Below are 16436 nucleotides of genomic sequence, written 5' to 3' on the forward strand. Positions count from 1 at the left end.
ATTTTTTTTCAGTGGAATTGCATAAATAGTTCAGTTGTTTTAGAATGTTGCAGTAAGAAGTCTTGCATATAAAAGGGCAGTTGATGTAAAAAGAAATTTATTTGTCTACAGTGCACCTTGGTTTGCCCTGTAAAGTGTTTTACTTCTCATTAATTGTTAGTAAACATAGGTTGAGGTTCTGCAACCAAGATCACCTTTATTTTTTGCAGTTCAAGGGATCAAAACCAGGACCTGATGCATACAGTGAAACTTGTGTACTGCTGAGGCACATACCTGTTCCCAAGACAATCTTTAAAGCGCTTACATTTTTAAAAAAAATTTTTACGATTTTGGGTGACCAGAGAGATAGTACTGTGGGTAGGGCACTTGCCTCATGAATATCCATCCTGGACTCATTCCCTAACATTCCACATGGTCCCTCAAGCCCCGCCAGAAGTGATCTCTGAGTGTAGGGCCGGGAAAGAGTAAGCCCTGAGCACTGCTGGGTGTGCCCCCTGCCACCTGAAGTAAAAAATTAAAGATTCTTTTTTATACATATGGCCTGTCTACTTTAGGTGAGTGTTTCTCAGCTTTTTTCCTGACCCTGTCTTCTTTCCAGGCTCCCTAGTCTCATGCTGTGACCTCCCAACCCCACTTCATCTGTGGATCTCTTGGACAATTATGGGTGCTTTTAGCAGACTATATGATTCCCCAAGTTGAGACTACTCTAGGCACCAGAATTTCCTTTTCCTCTTTTAGGGTGTTATCTCACGAGTGGTGCTCAGGGTGTCTGAGGGTGTGTGTGGGGGTCCTCTTTGAAACTCTGCCAAGTGAGGCTGATAGTTCAGTGTGAGAGCAGTACTGCTTCAGCCCTAAGTTGCTGGGGGTTTCCTGGACCATCTTTGTGGTGTGCTCCAGACTACACACCTCATTGTGCTGGGCAGTATCTCTTGACTTCAGTGAATATCTCTCATTGTTTCTGTTTCCTTGTCTAAAAGCCAACTAGCCTAACAGCCACAGTTATGAAGAAATATTGATTAAAATTTACACTTTATATCAGTATCTCATATAACAGTTGTTTTTTCTTTGGGCCTCAGGGCCACCAGAACTACACCTACATGCTAGGGATCAAAGAAGTATTAGGACTGAAGGTATGCACTCCAAATCTTTGAGCATTCTCCCTGATCAGTTGATCCATTCTTCTTTTTTTCCTTTTATTTTTGGGCCTCCCAAACGGTGCTCTTCACTGTGATTCTCAGCCTCCTGGCCCAGATGGCTTACTAGTAGGAACTGAAGGTGTAGTGTGACTTGGGACCACCAAGGCCTCAGTTGATGGTACTCAGAGGCTACCAGTGCTGTAACCTTCAATATTCAGGAGGCCATATCATGTTTAGAATCAAACTGGGGTTAGGTGCACGTGCTCTTAATTCTTGTACTGTCTCCAGGCCCTTCCAATAATAAACTATTTTTGGCAACATCTAACTGTGCTCAAACTTACTTACTCCTGGCTCTGTGCTCAGAGATCATCCTGGATCTTTGACATATTGACCTACTTAAGTCTCAGTTTCCCTCAATTGTCCTTATTTCCTGACACCTAGATAGGCATCCCAGTGAGGTGTGTGAACATAAAACAGACTTCAGTATCACTTTTACCTTAACATAGGTGGGCCAATAGATCTAAAGGTAAATTTACTAGAATAGGTTAAGATATGTATATCCTAAAGGACAAAATGGCAGACTCTTGACCACTGAGGAGAAAAATATGATTATCAAGATTTGTGTAGCTGTGTACCCTCATTTCTTCTTATTAAAACTGAGATGGACTCCGTAGGATTAAGGATGGAAAAACGTATTACCTGGAGGCTTGCATTTTAGACCATTTGATAGCCCTTCTCTAGGAGACATTATTTTGTTTTGAACCAAGAAATATTTTTGTACTTCTTAAGGACCATAGGCCATTGACTTGGGTACAGTGGGCAGTGGAGACTGCAGTGGAGTTCCTGTCTCCCATACTCAGTCACCTATTTCCTTGTTACCACTGAAAAGTACCCCTGCCCCGACATTTCTTATCTCCTGTATATGCAGAGTATGAATAACTGTTTACCCAGTGGCACATGTTCGCTTTTCCCTCCTCAAACAACTAGCTTTTTCCCCCCCTGAAAAACAAAATAAAACAACAAACCTTTCTTAAGGTCACCTGAGCTCAGTCTGGCAAAAATTCAAGCTTCCCCTTATCCTCTTTTTTGGGTGTTCACTTTACCTGTTACTTGGCCAGGTAGGCCAGATGGTTCAGTTCTAAGATCCAGCTACTTGGACCCCTATAGTATTAGGGGGCATCAGGGTCACACATGGTGCTTGGAGGATTCTAAGACTTTTCTTGGTCATGCTCAGGGACTCTGTGATGCTAGAGATCAAACATGGGGCCTTATATATTTAAGACATGTACCCCTTACTTATGAACTAGATCCCTAATTTTCCCCCCATCTTCTTTTTGAAACTTACTTTATAGTCCATGCTGGCCAAACTCTGTATTCATTTAGCTATTAGAAAATGAGCTATTGTTGTATTTAAAATTTTAAAATTCCTGGAGAGGCCAAATGTGGCTGTGCAGCATCTTATGCTCTACACCCACTGATGTACCAAGAGTAGCACACCACATTTGATAAGGTGTAAAGTAGAAGGCAACCCATCTTGGGGAGAAAAAAAAATATAAGCACACAAGGCTAAAACTTTTATAACATGTTAGTAATCTCTTATACATTAAACGTTAAGAGCTTAATGGCTCTGGGTGAAATACAACAATCTTCACACAATTTCCTCAAATGAAATATTTTGGGATCAGTTTACCAAGCAATGAAAAATAAATAATGTAGGTCCTGCTTTGGGGGCCGGGGTGGAAACATTAAAAATGTGGTAGATAAGTGTAATGGTGGTGGGATTGGTGTTGAAATATTAAATGTAACAATTTATTGTGAACAATGGTATAAGAATACAATTAAATTAAAAAAAAAGAGCTGTTGCCTTTTGTGACCACATGGTTGGGACTTGAAGTAATTCACTAAGCAAGTTGTTGCCCCCAAATCATGGAATGTTGAATAGGAAAGAAGTTTAAAAAACATTTTTTTAACTTAAAAAGTCTATCTTTGGGGCTGGAGTGATAGCACAGTGGGAAGGGCGTTTGTCTTATATACGACCCAACCTGGGTTCGATTCCCAGCAGCCCATATGGTCCCCCAAGTATAGCCAGGGGTATTTCCTGAGTGCACTAACCAGTAGTAACCCCTGTGAATTGCTGGGTGTGACCCAAAAAGCAAAAAAAAGAAAAAGGCTATCTTTCCTGTTCAACTGTTGTGATATTTTCTGGGATATCATTCTGCTTAGCAAACCACCTTAAGCTTTCTATCCATTTTAGATCATGAGATTTTTTTTAGTTATCACTTTTTGTTTGTTTTGGCCTATTCCCAGCTGTGCATTGTTTTGCTTCTGGCTCTGTGCTCAAAAATCACTCCTGGCATCTTGGGGGAACATCTGGGGTGCTGAAAATTGAAACAGGGTCAGCTGCATGCGAGGCAGGTCCCTTATCTGCTGTATTGTCTCTTCAGCACCATACATTTAATTTATTTAATTTATTATTTTTTGCCACATCTGGCTCGATGCTCAAGGCTTACTCCTGGCACTGTGCCCAGTGGTCACTCTTGGTGGACTCAGGAGACCATGTGGGGTGCCAGGATTAAACCCAGGTTGGCTGTGTGCAAATCAAGTGCCCTACCTTTCGTACTATCTCTCTGGCCCATTTTTCTTTTTAAGTAGCTGAGTAATGGTCCATAAAATACCCGTCTATATCACAACTTCTTTCTGCTGTTACCCTTTAATAGGCATTTAGGTCGATTTCATGTTTTGTCTGCTGTGAATCAAGTAACTTTTTAAATTAATGTGTTTTGATTCCTTTGAATAAAAGTGAGTATAATCTTTGACTCTTTTGAAGTCTACCTACTAATCAGCTAATAACATATTTTATAAGAATTTATTTTATATATTGCACATACTATATACTATATATTCACAGTATAGTAAGCGAGATAAAAGAAAATATTAATATCACAATGAAGAGAAAATAAATTTACAGTACTGTCTGTATTTATTGGTAGCATAAGTCTGCATGTCTTTTTACAAGAAAATTCATGTGTAAATAGATCCCATACACCCCTATTGTTTTAAGGGTCATTTATATTTACAGTTCCCTTAATAAACCATTATAGTTCAAGTAAATCACCTTTTGATAGCTTTATGCTTTCATGTCTGTGTAGTTATTTTAGATTTTATTTGTAAATTTATCAAAGATAGGGATTTACTATATATGTCTCTGATTCTAATACTGTGATTGCATCTTAATACAAAGTTAATTTGGTTAAGTGGGCCCAGTAACGTCTCCATTTTGAGACTTGTTGTTACTATATTTGGCATATTGAATACATCATGGGTAGCTTGCCAGGCTTTGCCGTGCGGGCGAGATACTATCTGTAGCTTGCCAGGTTCTCTGAGTGGGACGGAGGAATCAAACCCAGCTCGGCTGGGCCTGCTGCGCGCAAGGCAAATGCCCAACCTCTGTGCTATAAGCTTTATTAATTAACAGAAGCATGTTTCTGCAGGACATGTCACTCTCTTTAGAGGCAGTATATGGACAAGCCAAAGAAAGGGCATATTCCGAAGAAATACTTGCAAAATTTTATGATTGGAAGTGTGATAAAAGACGGGAATTCACCGATGTTAGAAGTGAAACAGATATTTCTCTACAGCATCTTATGGCATGGTTCCAGAGTGCTTTAAAGGTAATGAGTTCTTACCTAGAAGTCTTACAGCATAAACCAGGCAATGTTCTAAAAGAAAGATTCCAAATATGATTCATTTCTTAGAGATAGAGACAGGGAATAAGAATAAAAAGTGAATGTGAATGTGTGTAACTGTAACGGAGAATTGAAGAAATTATATGTTCACATATTTACAATCTGGGAGATGAGTGAAAACTTTAACCCAGTTGAGGTATAAGGTAGTATCTTTGGACTTTTATTACCAGTATTTATTTTATTCTTCGGATCAAGAGAGGGGGAGAGGCTGGGGAAGGGACAAAAAAAAGCCCCAGGGAGAAAGGATGGAAATTATTTATTTAATTTTTATTAGTGAAACACCATGAGGTACAGTTGTAGACTTACAAATTTTTGTGCTTGGGTTTCAGTAACACAATGATTGAGTACCCATCCCTCCACCGGTGCCCATTCCCCACTTCCAATGCTCCCAGCATTCCTCCCACCCCCACCTCCTATTCCACCCCACCCCTGTGGCAAAGCATCCCCTTTTGTTCTTTCTCTCCTTTTGGGTGCTGTGGTTTACAAAAGAGGCATTGAATGGCTATCATGTTCAGTCTAGAGTCTGTTTTCAGTATGCATCTCTCATCCTGGGAGGGTCCTCCCAACACCCTTTACTTGGTGCTTCCCTCTCTGTCTGAGCTGCCTTCTCCCTCATCATGTGCAGCTGACCTCCAAGCCATGGAGTGAACCTCCTGGTACTTATTTCGGCTATTCTTGGGTGTTAGTCTCCCAATTTGTTACTTTATATTCCCCAGATGAATGCAATCTTTCTATGTCTGTCCCTCTCTTTCTGACTCATTTTGCTTAGCATGATACTTTCCATGTAGTACCACTTGTATGTAAATTTCATGACTTCATTTTTTCTAACAGCTGCATAGTATTTTCCATTGTATAGATGTACCAAAGTTTCTTTAACTAGTCATCTGTTCTCAGGCACTCGGTTTTTTTTTTTTTCCCAGATTTTGGCTATTGTGAATAGTGCAACAATGAACATAGAAGTGCAGATGTCATTTCGACAGTACTTTTTTTCTCTCGCTGGCATATATTCCCAGTAGTGGTATTGCTGAGTCAAATGGAAGCTCAATTTCTAATTTTTTGAGAATCATTCATACTGTTTTCCAAAAGGGCTGAACCAGTTGGCATTCCCACCAGCAATGAAGGAGAGTCCCTTTCTTGCCACATCCACGCCAACAACGGTTGCTTTTGTTCTTTTGGATATGGGCCAGTCTCTGTGGTGTGAGATGATAACTCATTGTGGTTTTGATCTGCATTTCCTTGATGATTAGTGCCTTTTCTCTTGATGATTAGTGATTTTCTCATGTGCCTTTAGCCATTCAGATTTCCTCTTTGGGAAAGTTTCTGTTCATTTCATCACCCCAGTTTTTGATGGGGTTAGATGTTTTCTTCTTGTAGAGTTCAACCAGTGCTTTGTATGTCCTTGATATCAACCCTTTATCACATGGGTATTGGGTAAATATCTTTTTCCATTCTGTATATTGTCTTTGTATTCTGGTTATTGTATCTTTTGAGGTGCAGAAGCTTCTTAATTTAAGATAGTCCCGTTTGTTTATCTCTGTTTCCACTTGGTTGGTCAGTGGAGCGTTGTCTTTGAAGATACCATTAGCCTCAATATCCTGGAGGGTTTTGCCGACCTTGTCTTCAATGTATCTTATGGATTTTGGCCTGATGTTGAGATCTTTAATCCATTTTGATCTAACTTTTGTGCATGGTGTTAGGTCGAGGTCTAAGCCCATTTTTTTGCATGTGGTTGTCCAGTTATGCCAACACCACTTGTTGAAGAGGCTTTCCTTGTTCCACTTTACATTTCTTGCTCCTTTATCAAAGATTAGATGTTCATATATTTGGGGTTGTGTGTAGGGATATTCCACTCTGTTCCATTGGTCTACGGACCTGCCTTTGTTCTAGTCCCATGCTGTTTTAATTATTACCACTTTGTAGTAGAGTTTGAGGTTGGGGAGGATAATGCCTCCCCATGTCTTTTTTCCCAAGAATTGCTTTAGCTATTCTTGGGCATTTGTTGTTCCATGTGAATTTCAGTAGTGCTTGATCTATTTCTTTGAAGAATTTCATGGGTATCCTTATAGAGATCACATTGAATTTGTGTAATGCTTTTGGGAGTATTGCTATTTTAATGATGTTGATTCTTCTTATCCATGAGCAGGGGATGTGTTTCCATTTCCTCCTGTCCTCTTTTATTTCATGGAGTAGCGTTTTGTAGTTTTCATTGTAGAGATCCTTTACCTCTTTAGTTAGGCTGGTCCTGAGGTATTTGATTTTCTGGGGCACAATTGTGAATGGGATTATTTTTTTCATGTCACTTTCCTCTTATTATTTGCATATAGGATGCTATGGATTTTTGGGTGTTGATTTTATAGCCTGCGACTTTCCTGTGTACAGGGCTATTGTTACTAAGAGTTTCTTGGTAGAGGATTTAGGATTCTTGAGATACAGTATCATATCATCTGCGAATAGTGAGAACTTGATTTCTTCCTTTTCTATCTGGATACCTTTAATGTCTTTTTCTTGCCTAATCACTATTGCAAGTAATAGCGATTAACATTTAACTTCTAGTACTATGTTAAACAGAAGTGGTGATAGTGGGCATCCTTGTCTTGTCCCTGATCTTAGAGGAAAGGCCCTTAGTTTTTCCCCATTGAGGATAATGCTTACCATGGGTTTGTTGTAGATGGCTTTGACTATCTTGAGGAAAGTTCCTTCAAAAACCATTTTGGTGAGAGTTTTCATCATAAACGGGTGCTGTATTTTGTCAAAAGCTTTCTATGCATCTATTGATATGAACATATGGTTTTTATCTTTACTTTTGTTGATATGAAGGATTATGTTGTTGATTTCCGAATGTTAAACAATCCTTGCATCCCTGGGAAGAATCCCACTTGGTCATAGTGTAGGATCTTTTTGATGAGTTGTTGGATTCTATTTGATAGTATTTTGTTGAGGATATTTGCATCTGTGTTCATTAGGGATATTGGCCTATAGTTTTCTTTGTTGGTGGTGTCTTTGTTTGCTTTAGGTATTAGGGAGATATGTGCCTCATAGAAGCTGTTTGGGAGGGTTCCTGTTTTTTCAGTTTCCTGGAAAATCTTGAGGAGAACTGGCAAAAGGTCTTCTTTGAATGTTTGGAAGAATTCACAAGTGAACCCGTCTGGGCCTGGGCTTTTGTTTTTGGGAAGACTTTTGATTACTGCTTCAATTTCCTTGATATAAATGGGTCTATTCAGGTATCCCAAGTCTTCCTGGTTCAGTCTTGGGAGATTATAGGAATCCAGGAATTTATCCATTTCTTCTAGGTTCTCTTGTTTCTTGGCAGATAGACTCTCAAAGTAGTCTCTAATGATCTTTTGGATTTCATTGGTTTCTGTTGTGATGTCCCCTTTTTCATTTCTTATTCGGTTTATTAGGGTTCTTTCTCTCTTCTTTTGCGAGTCTTGCTAGTGGTTTATCAATCTTACTTATTTTCTCAAAGAGCCAGCTCTTGGTTTCATTGACCTTTTGGATCGTTTCTTTGGTTTCCATGTCATTAATTTCTGCTCTTAAGTTTTATTATTTCTTTTCTTCGGCCAATTTTCAGTTCCTTTTGTTAGTCTTTTTCTAAAATCTTGAGCTGTGTGGTTAGGTTATCTATGTAGGCCCTTTCGTCTTTCCTTAGGAATGCTTGCAATGCTATAAATTTTCCTCTTAGCACGGCTTTAGCTGCATCGCATAGCTTCTGGTAGCTCATGTCTTCATTCTCATTTGTTTCCAGGTGTCTTTTGATTTTTGTCTTTTACTTCCTTCCTGACCCACTCGTTGTTCAACATTTAGTTGTTTAATTTCCAGGTGTTTGATTTGTTTTTCTATGTCTTTGTGTGATTCACTTCTATCTTGAGCATATCGTGGTCTGAACAGATTGTTGATACTACTTCTATCATCCTGATTTTTAGGTGTGTTTTGTGGCCTAGCATGTGGTCTATTTTGGAGAATGTTTCGTGTGTACTGGAGAAGAATGTGTATTCTTTATTTTTGGGGGGTGTAAAGCCCTGTACAGGTCTATTAGCCCTCTCTCTTCTAGTTCTTCTTTCAAAGCCAATGTTTTCTTGTTGAGTTTTGTTTTTGTTGATCTATTCAGAGATGATAAGGCAATGTTGAAGTCTCCAACTACTATTGTGTTGCTAGCAATGTCCTCCTTAAAATCTTTTAGCAGTTGTTTTAAGTATTTAGCTGGTACCTCATTAGTTGCATGTACATTTAAGAGTGTGATTTCTTCCTGTTATACGTATCCCTTGATAAATAGAAAATGGCCTTCGCTGTCCCTTCTAATCTTTTTCAACCTGAAATTCATGTTGTTGGATACTAGTATGGCCACTCCAACTTTTTTGGGGAGTTGTCTGCAGGATTGTTTTCCATCCTTTAACTTTGAGTCTATGTTTGCTCTGATTGTTCAGATGAGTTTCTTGTAGACAGCAGAATGTTGGTTTCAGTTTCTGGGTTCATTTTGCCACTCTGTGTCTCTTGATTGGTGCATTTAGACCATGACATTGAGAGAGATTATTTTCATGGGGTTTTGTGCCATCTTTCTGTAGGCATTGGTTGTGTTTATAACTGTTTTCCTTCTTATCTTACGGGAGCCCCTATAATCCCTCTTTTAGATTTAGTTTTGAGTCTATGAAGTTCCTGAGCTGTTGTTTATCTACAAAATGGTGTATTATTCCATCGAGTTTGAGTGAGAGTTTAGCTGGATAAAGTATTCTTGGTGAGGTGTTCATTTCATTGAGTTTTTTCACTATATCCCAGCATTGCTTTCGGGTTTGGAGGGTTTCCTCTGATAGGTCTGCTGTGAATCTAAGGCGTGCTCCTTTGTATGTGATTTCCTTCTTTGACCTTGCTGCTTGTAATATTGTGTCTCTGTCCACAGCATCCATTGTTCTGACTATGATATGCCTTGGAGTGTTTTTATTAGGGTCTCTTTTAGCTGGCACCCTTCTGGCTCCTTGTATCTGGATGTCTTCATTCTTTAATTCTGGGAACTTTTCAGTGATTTCTTTGACTGTGGGTTTTTCATTGGGTTTGCCTCCCTGTCTTTCTGGTACTCCCATGATTCTAATGTTGTTCCTCTTGGCGTCATCCCCTAGGTCTCTGATTCTCCTTAGAGCCATTTTGAGGTCTTTTCCCATTGCTTGTGTTCCTTATGGGATTTCTTTTGCTCATCTTCAAGCTCACTGATCCTGTCTTCAGTTGTATTCATCCTACTGCTAAGGGCACTTACTGAGTTTTTAGTTTCATCTACCTAATCCTTTATTTGTGACACTTCTTTTTGTAGCTTTTTTATTTCTGCTCTCATTTCTTCCTGTATTTTCTTGACTATATGTTCTATTGTTTCATTTCTTCCTTTAGTTTTCTGAATATCTCCACCGTTGATTCTTTGAGTAGATCCTTGAACATCCTCTGCATTTCATCTCGGAATTCTTTATCGGAGAGAACATACTTGTGGATAATCCCGGTTGAGGATTTGGGACTCTTTCCTTTGTATTCTCCTTGTAGTGGAGATTTTCACTGTATCTTCATGTTGTTTTGATTGTCTAGTGGTCAAATCCTGAAATTCACTAGTACTGTTTCCTCTTATTGTTTGAAAGGATTCTGGATAAGGTCAGTCGATGGTGGTCACCCTTCTCCCTTTCTAGAGTCTGACCATCCTCTCAGGCATTTTTCTTTGGCTTATGACAGGCATCTAGTGAAGCTTTGGAGGAGGTTCTCTTTTAATATTGGGCTTGTACAGCTTCTTTGCATACTGGTCTTTTGTTAGAATTGGAGTAGGCCAGTGGATTATTGTTGTATTGTAGTTGAGGTGGCCATAATTTTTTCCACAGATTTAGGTGTAAAAGTAAAGTTAAAAAAAAGTAAAGGCCCTCCCGTTGTTCGTCGATTTGCTCGAGTGGGCCCAGTAACGTCTCCATTGGAGATTTTGTTGTTACTGTGTTTGGCATATCGAATACATCACGGGTGGCTTGCCAGGCTCTGCCGTGCGGATGAGATACTGTGCTTTTTTGCATCCTCGGAATATATTCCCAGAAGTAGTATTGCATGGTCATATGGAAGCTCAATTTCTAGTTTTTGAAGGATTGTTCATATTGTATTCCAGAAAGTCTGGACTAGTGGGCATTCCCACCAACAGTGAAAGAGTGTCCCTTTTCCCCCACATCCACGCCAGCACTGGTTGCTTTTGTTCTTCTGAATGTGTGCCAGTCTCTGTGGTGTGAGATGATATATCATTGTTGTTTTGTTTTGCATCTTCCTGATGGCTAGGAATGTGGGGCATTTTTTCATGTACCTTTTGGCTATTTGTATTTCTTTTTTGAGGAAACTTCTGTTCATTTCTTCTCCCCATTTTTTGATGGGGTTGGAGGTTTTTTTTCTTGCACAATTATACTAGTGTCTTGTATATCCTGGATATTAATCCCTTCACTGTCACTGTGTCACTGTCATCCTGTTGTTCATCGGTTTCCTCAAGCAGGCCCCAGTAATGTCTCCATTCATCCTAGCCCTGAGATTTTATTGAGTGCCCCATTGGAGGCTCCTTCAGGGTCAGGGGAGTAAGACCTATCATTGTTACTAGGTTTTGGCATATTGAATACGCCATGAGGTGCTTGCCAGACTCTGCCATGCGGGCAGGATACACTCGATAGCCTGTCGGGTTCTCCCAAGAATGAGGACTAGGCAATAAGAGGTCGCTCTCCCGGGAGCTGAGTTTTATAGTCCCTGGGTCTTGGCCATTCATGGGATAACATGGTGCCAGGGGCAGTTGGTGGGTGTAACGCCCAGCTACAGGAAGTTGGGGGATCTGGGTGGAGGAAGGAGGCCCAGTCCAATCTGAGCAGGCTTGGAGAGCTCAGCCCCAGGTCCTGCACACCTCGGTTCCTCTGCCGGTTCCTTCTTGTGTGAGGCTCGTATGAACGTGTGGCGAGTGGTCTTAAGCATGGCTGTGGCTGGTCCCAGAGGTCTTCAGCTGCCGGGGTTATGCTCGGTGCAGGGAGGGAAACTCAGCCTGCCCCCTTCAAGGTGCCCCGTGAGGACAGCCATGTGTGGGGGCAGGAGACTTTGCCTTATCAGATGGGTATAGGGTAAATAGTCTTTCCATTCTGTGGACTCTTTCTGTATTTTGGTCACTGTTTCTTTTGAAGTACAGAAGCTTCTTAGTTTGATGTAGTCCCATTTGTTTATGTTTGCTTCCACTTGTATGGTCAGTCAGTGCTGTTTCATCCTTAAAGATGCTTTTAGCTACAGTGTTGTGGAGAGTTCTGGCTATATTTTCCTCTATGTGCCTTATGGTCTTTAATACACTTTGATCTGACTTTTGTGCCTGGCATCTACACAGTCGAATACTATGCAGCTGTTAGGAGAGATGAAGTCATGAAATTTGCTTTTAAATGGATAGACGTGGAGAGTATCATGCTAAGTGAAATGAGTCAGAAAGAGAGACAGACGGAGAAGGACTGCACTCATTTGTGGAGTATAAAACAACATAACATGAGACTGACACCTAGATAGTAGATACACGGGACAGGAAACTGTAAGCCTACCTCATGGGCAAAGGGGAGAAGGCAGCTGGAATAGAGAAGGGATCACTAAGAAAATGATGGCTTGAGGAACCAGTCAGGTTGGGAGATGTGTGCTGAAAGTAGATAATGGAGCAAACATGATATCTCTCAGTATCTGCATTGCAAACCGTAATGCATAGAAACAGAGAGTATGAGTATGGGGAATATTGTCTGCCATGGAGGCAGGAGGAGGGTGGGAAGCGGAGGGGGGGTACACTGGGGATATTGGTAGTGGGGAATGTGCACTGGTAGAGGGATGGGTGTTTGATCATTGTGTGATTGTAACCCAAAGATGAAAGCTTGTAACTATCTCATGGTGATTCAGTAAAATTAAAAAAAAAGTCACTGCTTTAGAGCCTAGTAAAGCTTTTCTTTGTCTTTTTTTAGTTCTTTTTAGTAAAACATATATTTTTTATTTTTATCATTTTATTGAGATGCTGGTATTTAAGAGTACCGTTAATTATACTTTAAAGGGATGTACCAACATCAGTGTTTCCTCCCCTCTACCACTGTCTCCAGGGGTCCTTCCATTCACCTTCCCCTCCATGTGAGCTCAGTTCTGTAGCTAAATATTCAAGTCTAATGACTTCAGTAATTTTTCTCCCCTGACTACGTTTCTTTATATCCCATAGATGAGAGAGATCTTTCAAAAAATTTTTTATTGTGGAGATGGTCACATCTACACATATGGATGAATAACACTAAACTGAAATTTTGCAAAATTGTAAATAAGTTGGTAAAGAAACTTAGAAAAGCTATTTCTCTTTATTGGTATGCAAATTAAAAATTAGTATGGGTAATTATATGCTAATACATTTAAAATACATTTTAAAATTAGTGTGAAACATACAAATTCTACAAGTATGTAATTTAGTAAGAGTAAGGAGAGGAGAATTGAGAAGAACCAAGGATAAATCTGAATAAGTTTGTGAAGGTATAAAATTTAAGAAAATACTGTCTTTATATTAGGAAATACAGTGTTTTATAGATCTGTATTAAATAACAATAGATTGTATTAGAAATCTTTATGAATTAAAAAATCATTTGAATAGACATAGAACATTCAATGTAAGTAAAACATTTATTGTTGGAACATATAAAATCTGTTAGCATGATAGAGCTAAACAGGACTTTAGTAAAGGGCAACCATAAGTGCCATGCTGTACTCAGTGACAGAGTGCTGAGATGTTTGTCCACTACTTTAAGAGGCTTGTTCTCCCAGTGACTGGCATTATAAATGTGAACTGTGTGAGGTGATGAGTAGAACTGTTGTGGCTACAGGATTCAGGAGATGTGGAGGTGGGCCTGCTGAGATGGTGGAGGACCAAGACATGTATTTTATTTTATTCTTTTAAAATTTAGTTTTATAAAGTTGTCCACGATTGCGTGTGGCTGGCCTGGTCGAGCCTCCTCTGCCACTCTCGAAGAGCCTGGCAAGCTGCCGAGGATATCTTGCCCGCACGGCAGAATCTGGCAAGCTACCTGTGACGAATCCGATATGCCAAACACAGTAACAAGAAGTCTCACAATGGAGACGTTACTGGACCCGCTCGAGCAAATCGACGAACAGCGGGAGGACAGTGCTACAGTGCTAGAATATTTGACTACATTTAATATTTGAACACCAATCGCACCACCATTACACCTTTCCACTATCATATTTCCATCTGGAAATCCATCTGGAAACATGAGCTGCCCAACTAGACATCTTAAAGTGGTCTATTAGTTGGCAATGTTTGATTTTAAGTTTTAGCTAGTTCACCTTTCTTTAAAGTAGTTAAACTTATGGGGAGCATTAGTCTTTATTTATATAAACTATTGAAAATGTGTTTTGTAGATTTTAATTATCGTAGAATAATACTTTTCTGAAAGGTTTGAGGGCATATACTTTTTGTCCTGTACTGTGAATGCTTATTCAGTTTTTGCTTATTTGTTAATTGAATCTCTCCTGTCTGGTTTGTAACTTCCTCAGCAATGGCAGCAGCACACATGGTGTCATTTTTCTAATTTCTGTGAATGATTTCCCAGTAAATGCTTTTGGCTTTATTTGGGAAAATAAAACTTTACTTTTTGGAGGGGGAGGTACACTCAGTGGTGCTTGGAAAACTGTATGGGGTGCAGTGATCAAATCCTGGTCAGCTGCATGCAGGGCACCTACTTGCAGTACTGTGTTTTCTGTCTTGTGGGTTTTATTTTGGTCACATCTGGTATAATGCTCGTAGCTTACTCCTGGCTCTGCGCTCAAGGGTAACTCCTGGTGGGCTTGGGGGCTCATATGGGGTGCTGGGAATCAAACCCAGATTGGCCATGTGCAAGGCAAGTGCTCTCCCCAACCTCTCTACTGTTTCTCTGGCCCCAGGTTTTCTTTTTTAATAGCTGAGACTTGTTTTTGATTTGATTTTCTTACAGGCACATTAACAGAACTTATAAAGTCACTCCCAAAACTTTTTTTTTGGGGGGATCACATCCGGTGATGCACAGGGGTTACTCCTGGCTCTGCACTCAGAAATTACCCCTGGCGGTGCTCAGGAGACCATATGGGATGCTGGGAATCGAACCCGGGTTGGCTGTTTGCAAGGCAGACGCCTTACCCGCTCCAGCCCCACTCCCAGAACTTTTTGGCTTTGTTACTTTTAATATGGTTATTTTAACGTGACTAAAGAAAAATCTGCTTTATTGATAATAATTGTCTTTCTATTTAGCTTTGTTACATTACCTGGGTTTAATCTTTAACTTAATCCTGATTCTCATTACTAGTAGATCATCAGTAAGTGTAGGTATAATCAGATTCATTCCTTATGTCAGAGTTGATATCTTACCTTTGAATTGTAAACTTGTCATCTGAGTATTCAAGATTCTTTATCATTTCTTAGACTTCTTTTTCTGCACCCCCAATTATTGGTTATATCCCTGTTTTTCACTCATACTTTTTATATGTGTAGTGATCCTTTGTATCTTTCAATGATTTTTTTTTAAGGTTTTCTTTAAGATTTATGTTTATTGTGTGCCCTTTTTTTGCTGGGCAAATCTTTTCAGGGTAATACTTTTGGGATATGTAGGTTTTGGGGACTGAACTTAAGACTTCCGTTTATGCGAAGTTTTTTACTCTATCTAGATCTCTGAGATGTGTCGTCCTGTATTTTCCACATTTTCGCCAGTGCATAGGTTAATTCCAGTTCTAAGAGCACTGTGAGTACTAATTAATTGAATGAGATTTGTTTCCTTTAAATGAGGTTTTTGATCTGTCTGTGGAAGAATCATTGACTCTTGAAGACACAATTAGTAATGTTGATGAAATCCTAGAAAAAACTGAGTCAAGTATCTGCAGAGAGCTGGAGATATCTTTGGTTGTGAGTATTAGTATTCTCTATAACTACCTTTAAAGCATTACGGTTTCTATTGCTGTTTAGAATATATTAAGCCTGGTTTTACATTTTCCTCTTACAGCATTATTTGAAATGTTAGCAACTGTCAGATTATAATCCATACATGTGCAATGTTTTATTCTTCACTATGGGGGTCTTTTAATTAATAGTACATTAAAAGATTAGAAAAAGTAGGAAAATGGTTTTTTAATCTGGTGACTTACTTTTTTTAAAAAATTGATCACTGACACAACACCCAAAAGGAGAGAGAGAACAAAAGGGAATGCCCTGCCACAGTGGCAGGGGGGGATGGGGGTTGGGGGGGAGGGATATTATCCTGGTGGTGGAAAATGGGCACTGGTGGAGGGATGGGTATTTGATCATGGTATGACCGAAATCCAAGCACAAAAATTTGTAAATCTACAACTGTACCTCATGGTGTTTCACTAATAATAATAAAAAAAAAGAAAAAAAATTGATCATTGAATTTAGCATAACCGATGACAAAGATTTAGGAGGATATGAAAACAACATAAAATCTGAAATATTTCTGATGTAATTTTTAGTGTAGACATTGTTCATTGGAACTCTCCCAGTTTTTCAGGCTGCTGCCAA

The 16436-nt window shown here is 39.5% G+C and overlaps 1 protein-coding gene across 1 annotated transcript in view; it reads left to right on the forward strand.

Moving 5' to 3' along the window:
- The window catches only part of STK31 (serine/threonine kinase 31), a 75109-nt gene that overhangs the window by 36697 nt on the left and 21976 nt on the right, over positions 1-16436 (forward strand). The window contains exons 11-12 of the mRNA XM_056118630.1: positions 4628-4807; positions 15690-15806. Of these exons, the coding sequence (XP_055974605.1) occupies positions 4628-4807; positions 15690-15806 (297 nt within the window). The remainder of the gene's footprint in view (positions 1-4627; positions 4808-15689; positions 15807-16436) is intronic.

Source organism: Sorex fumeus, unplaced genomic scaffold (assembly GCF_029834395.1).
Source record: "Sorex fumeus unplaced genomic scaffold, SorFum_2.1 ptg000037l, whole genome shotgun sequence".
In the NCBI taxonomy this organism is placed as follows: domain Eukaryota; kingdom Metazoa; phylum Chordata; class Mammalia; order Eulipotyphla; family Soricidae; genus Sorex; species Sorex fumeus.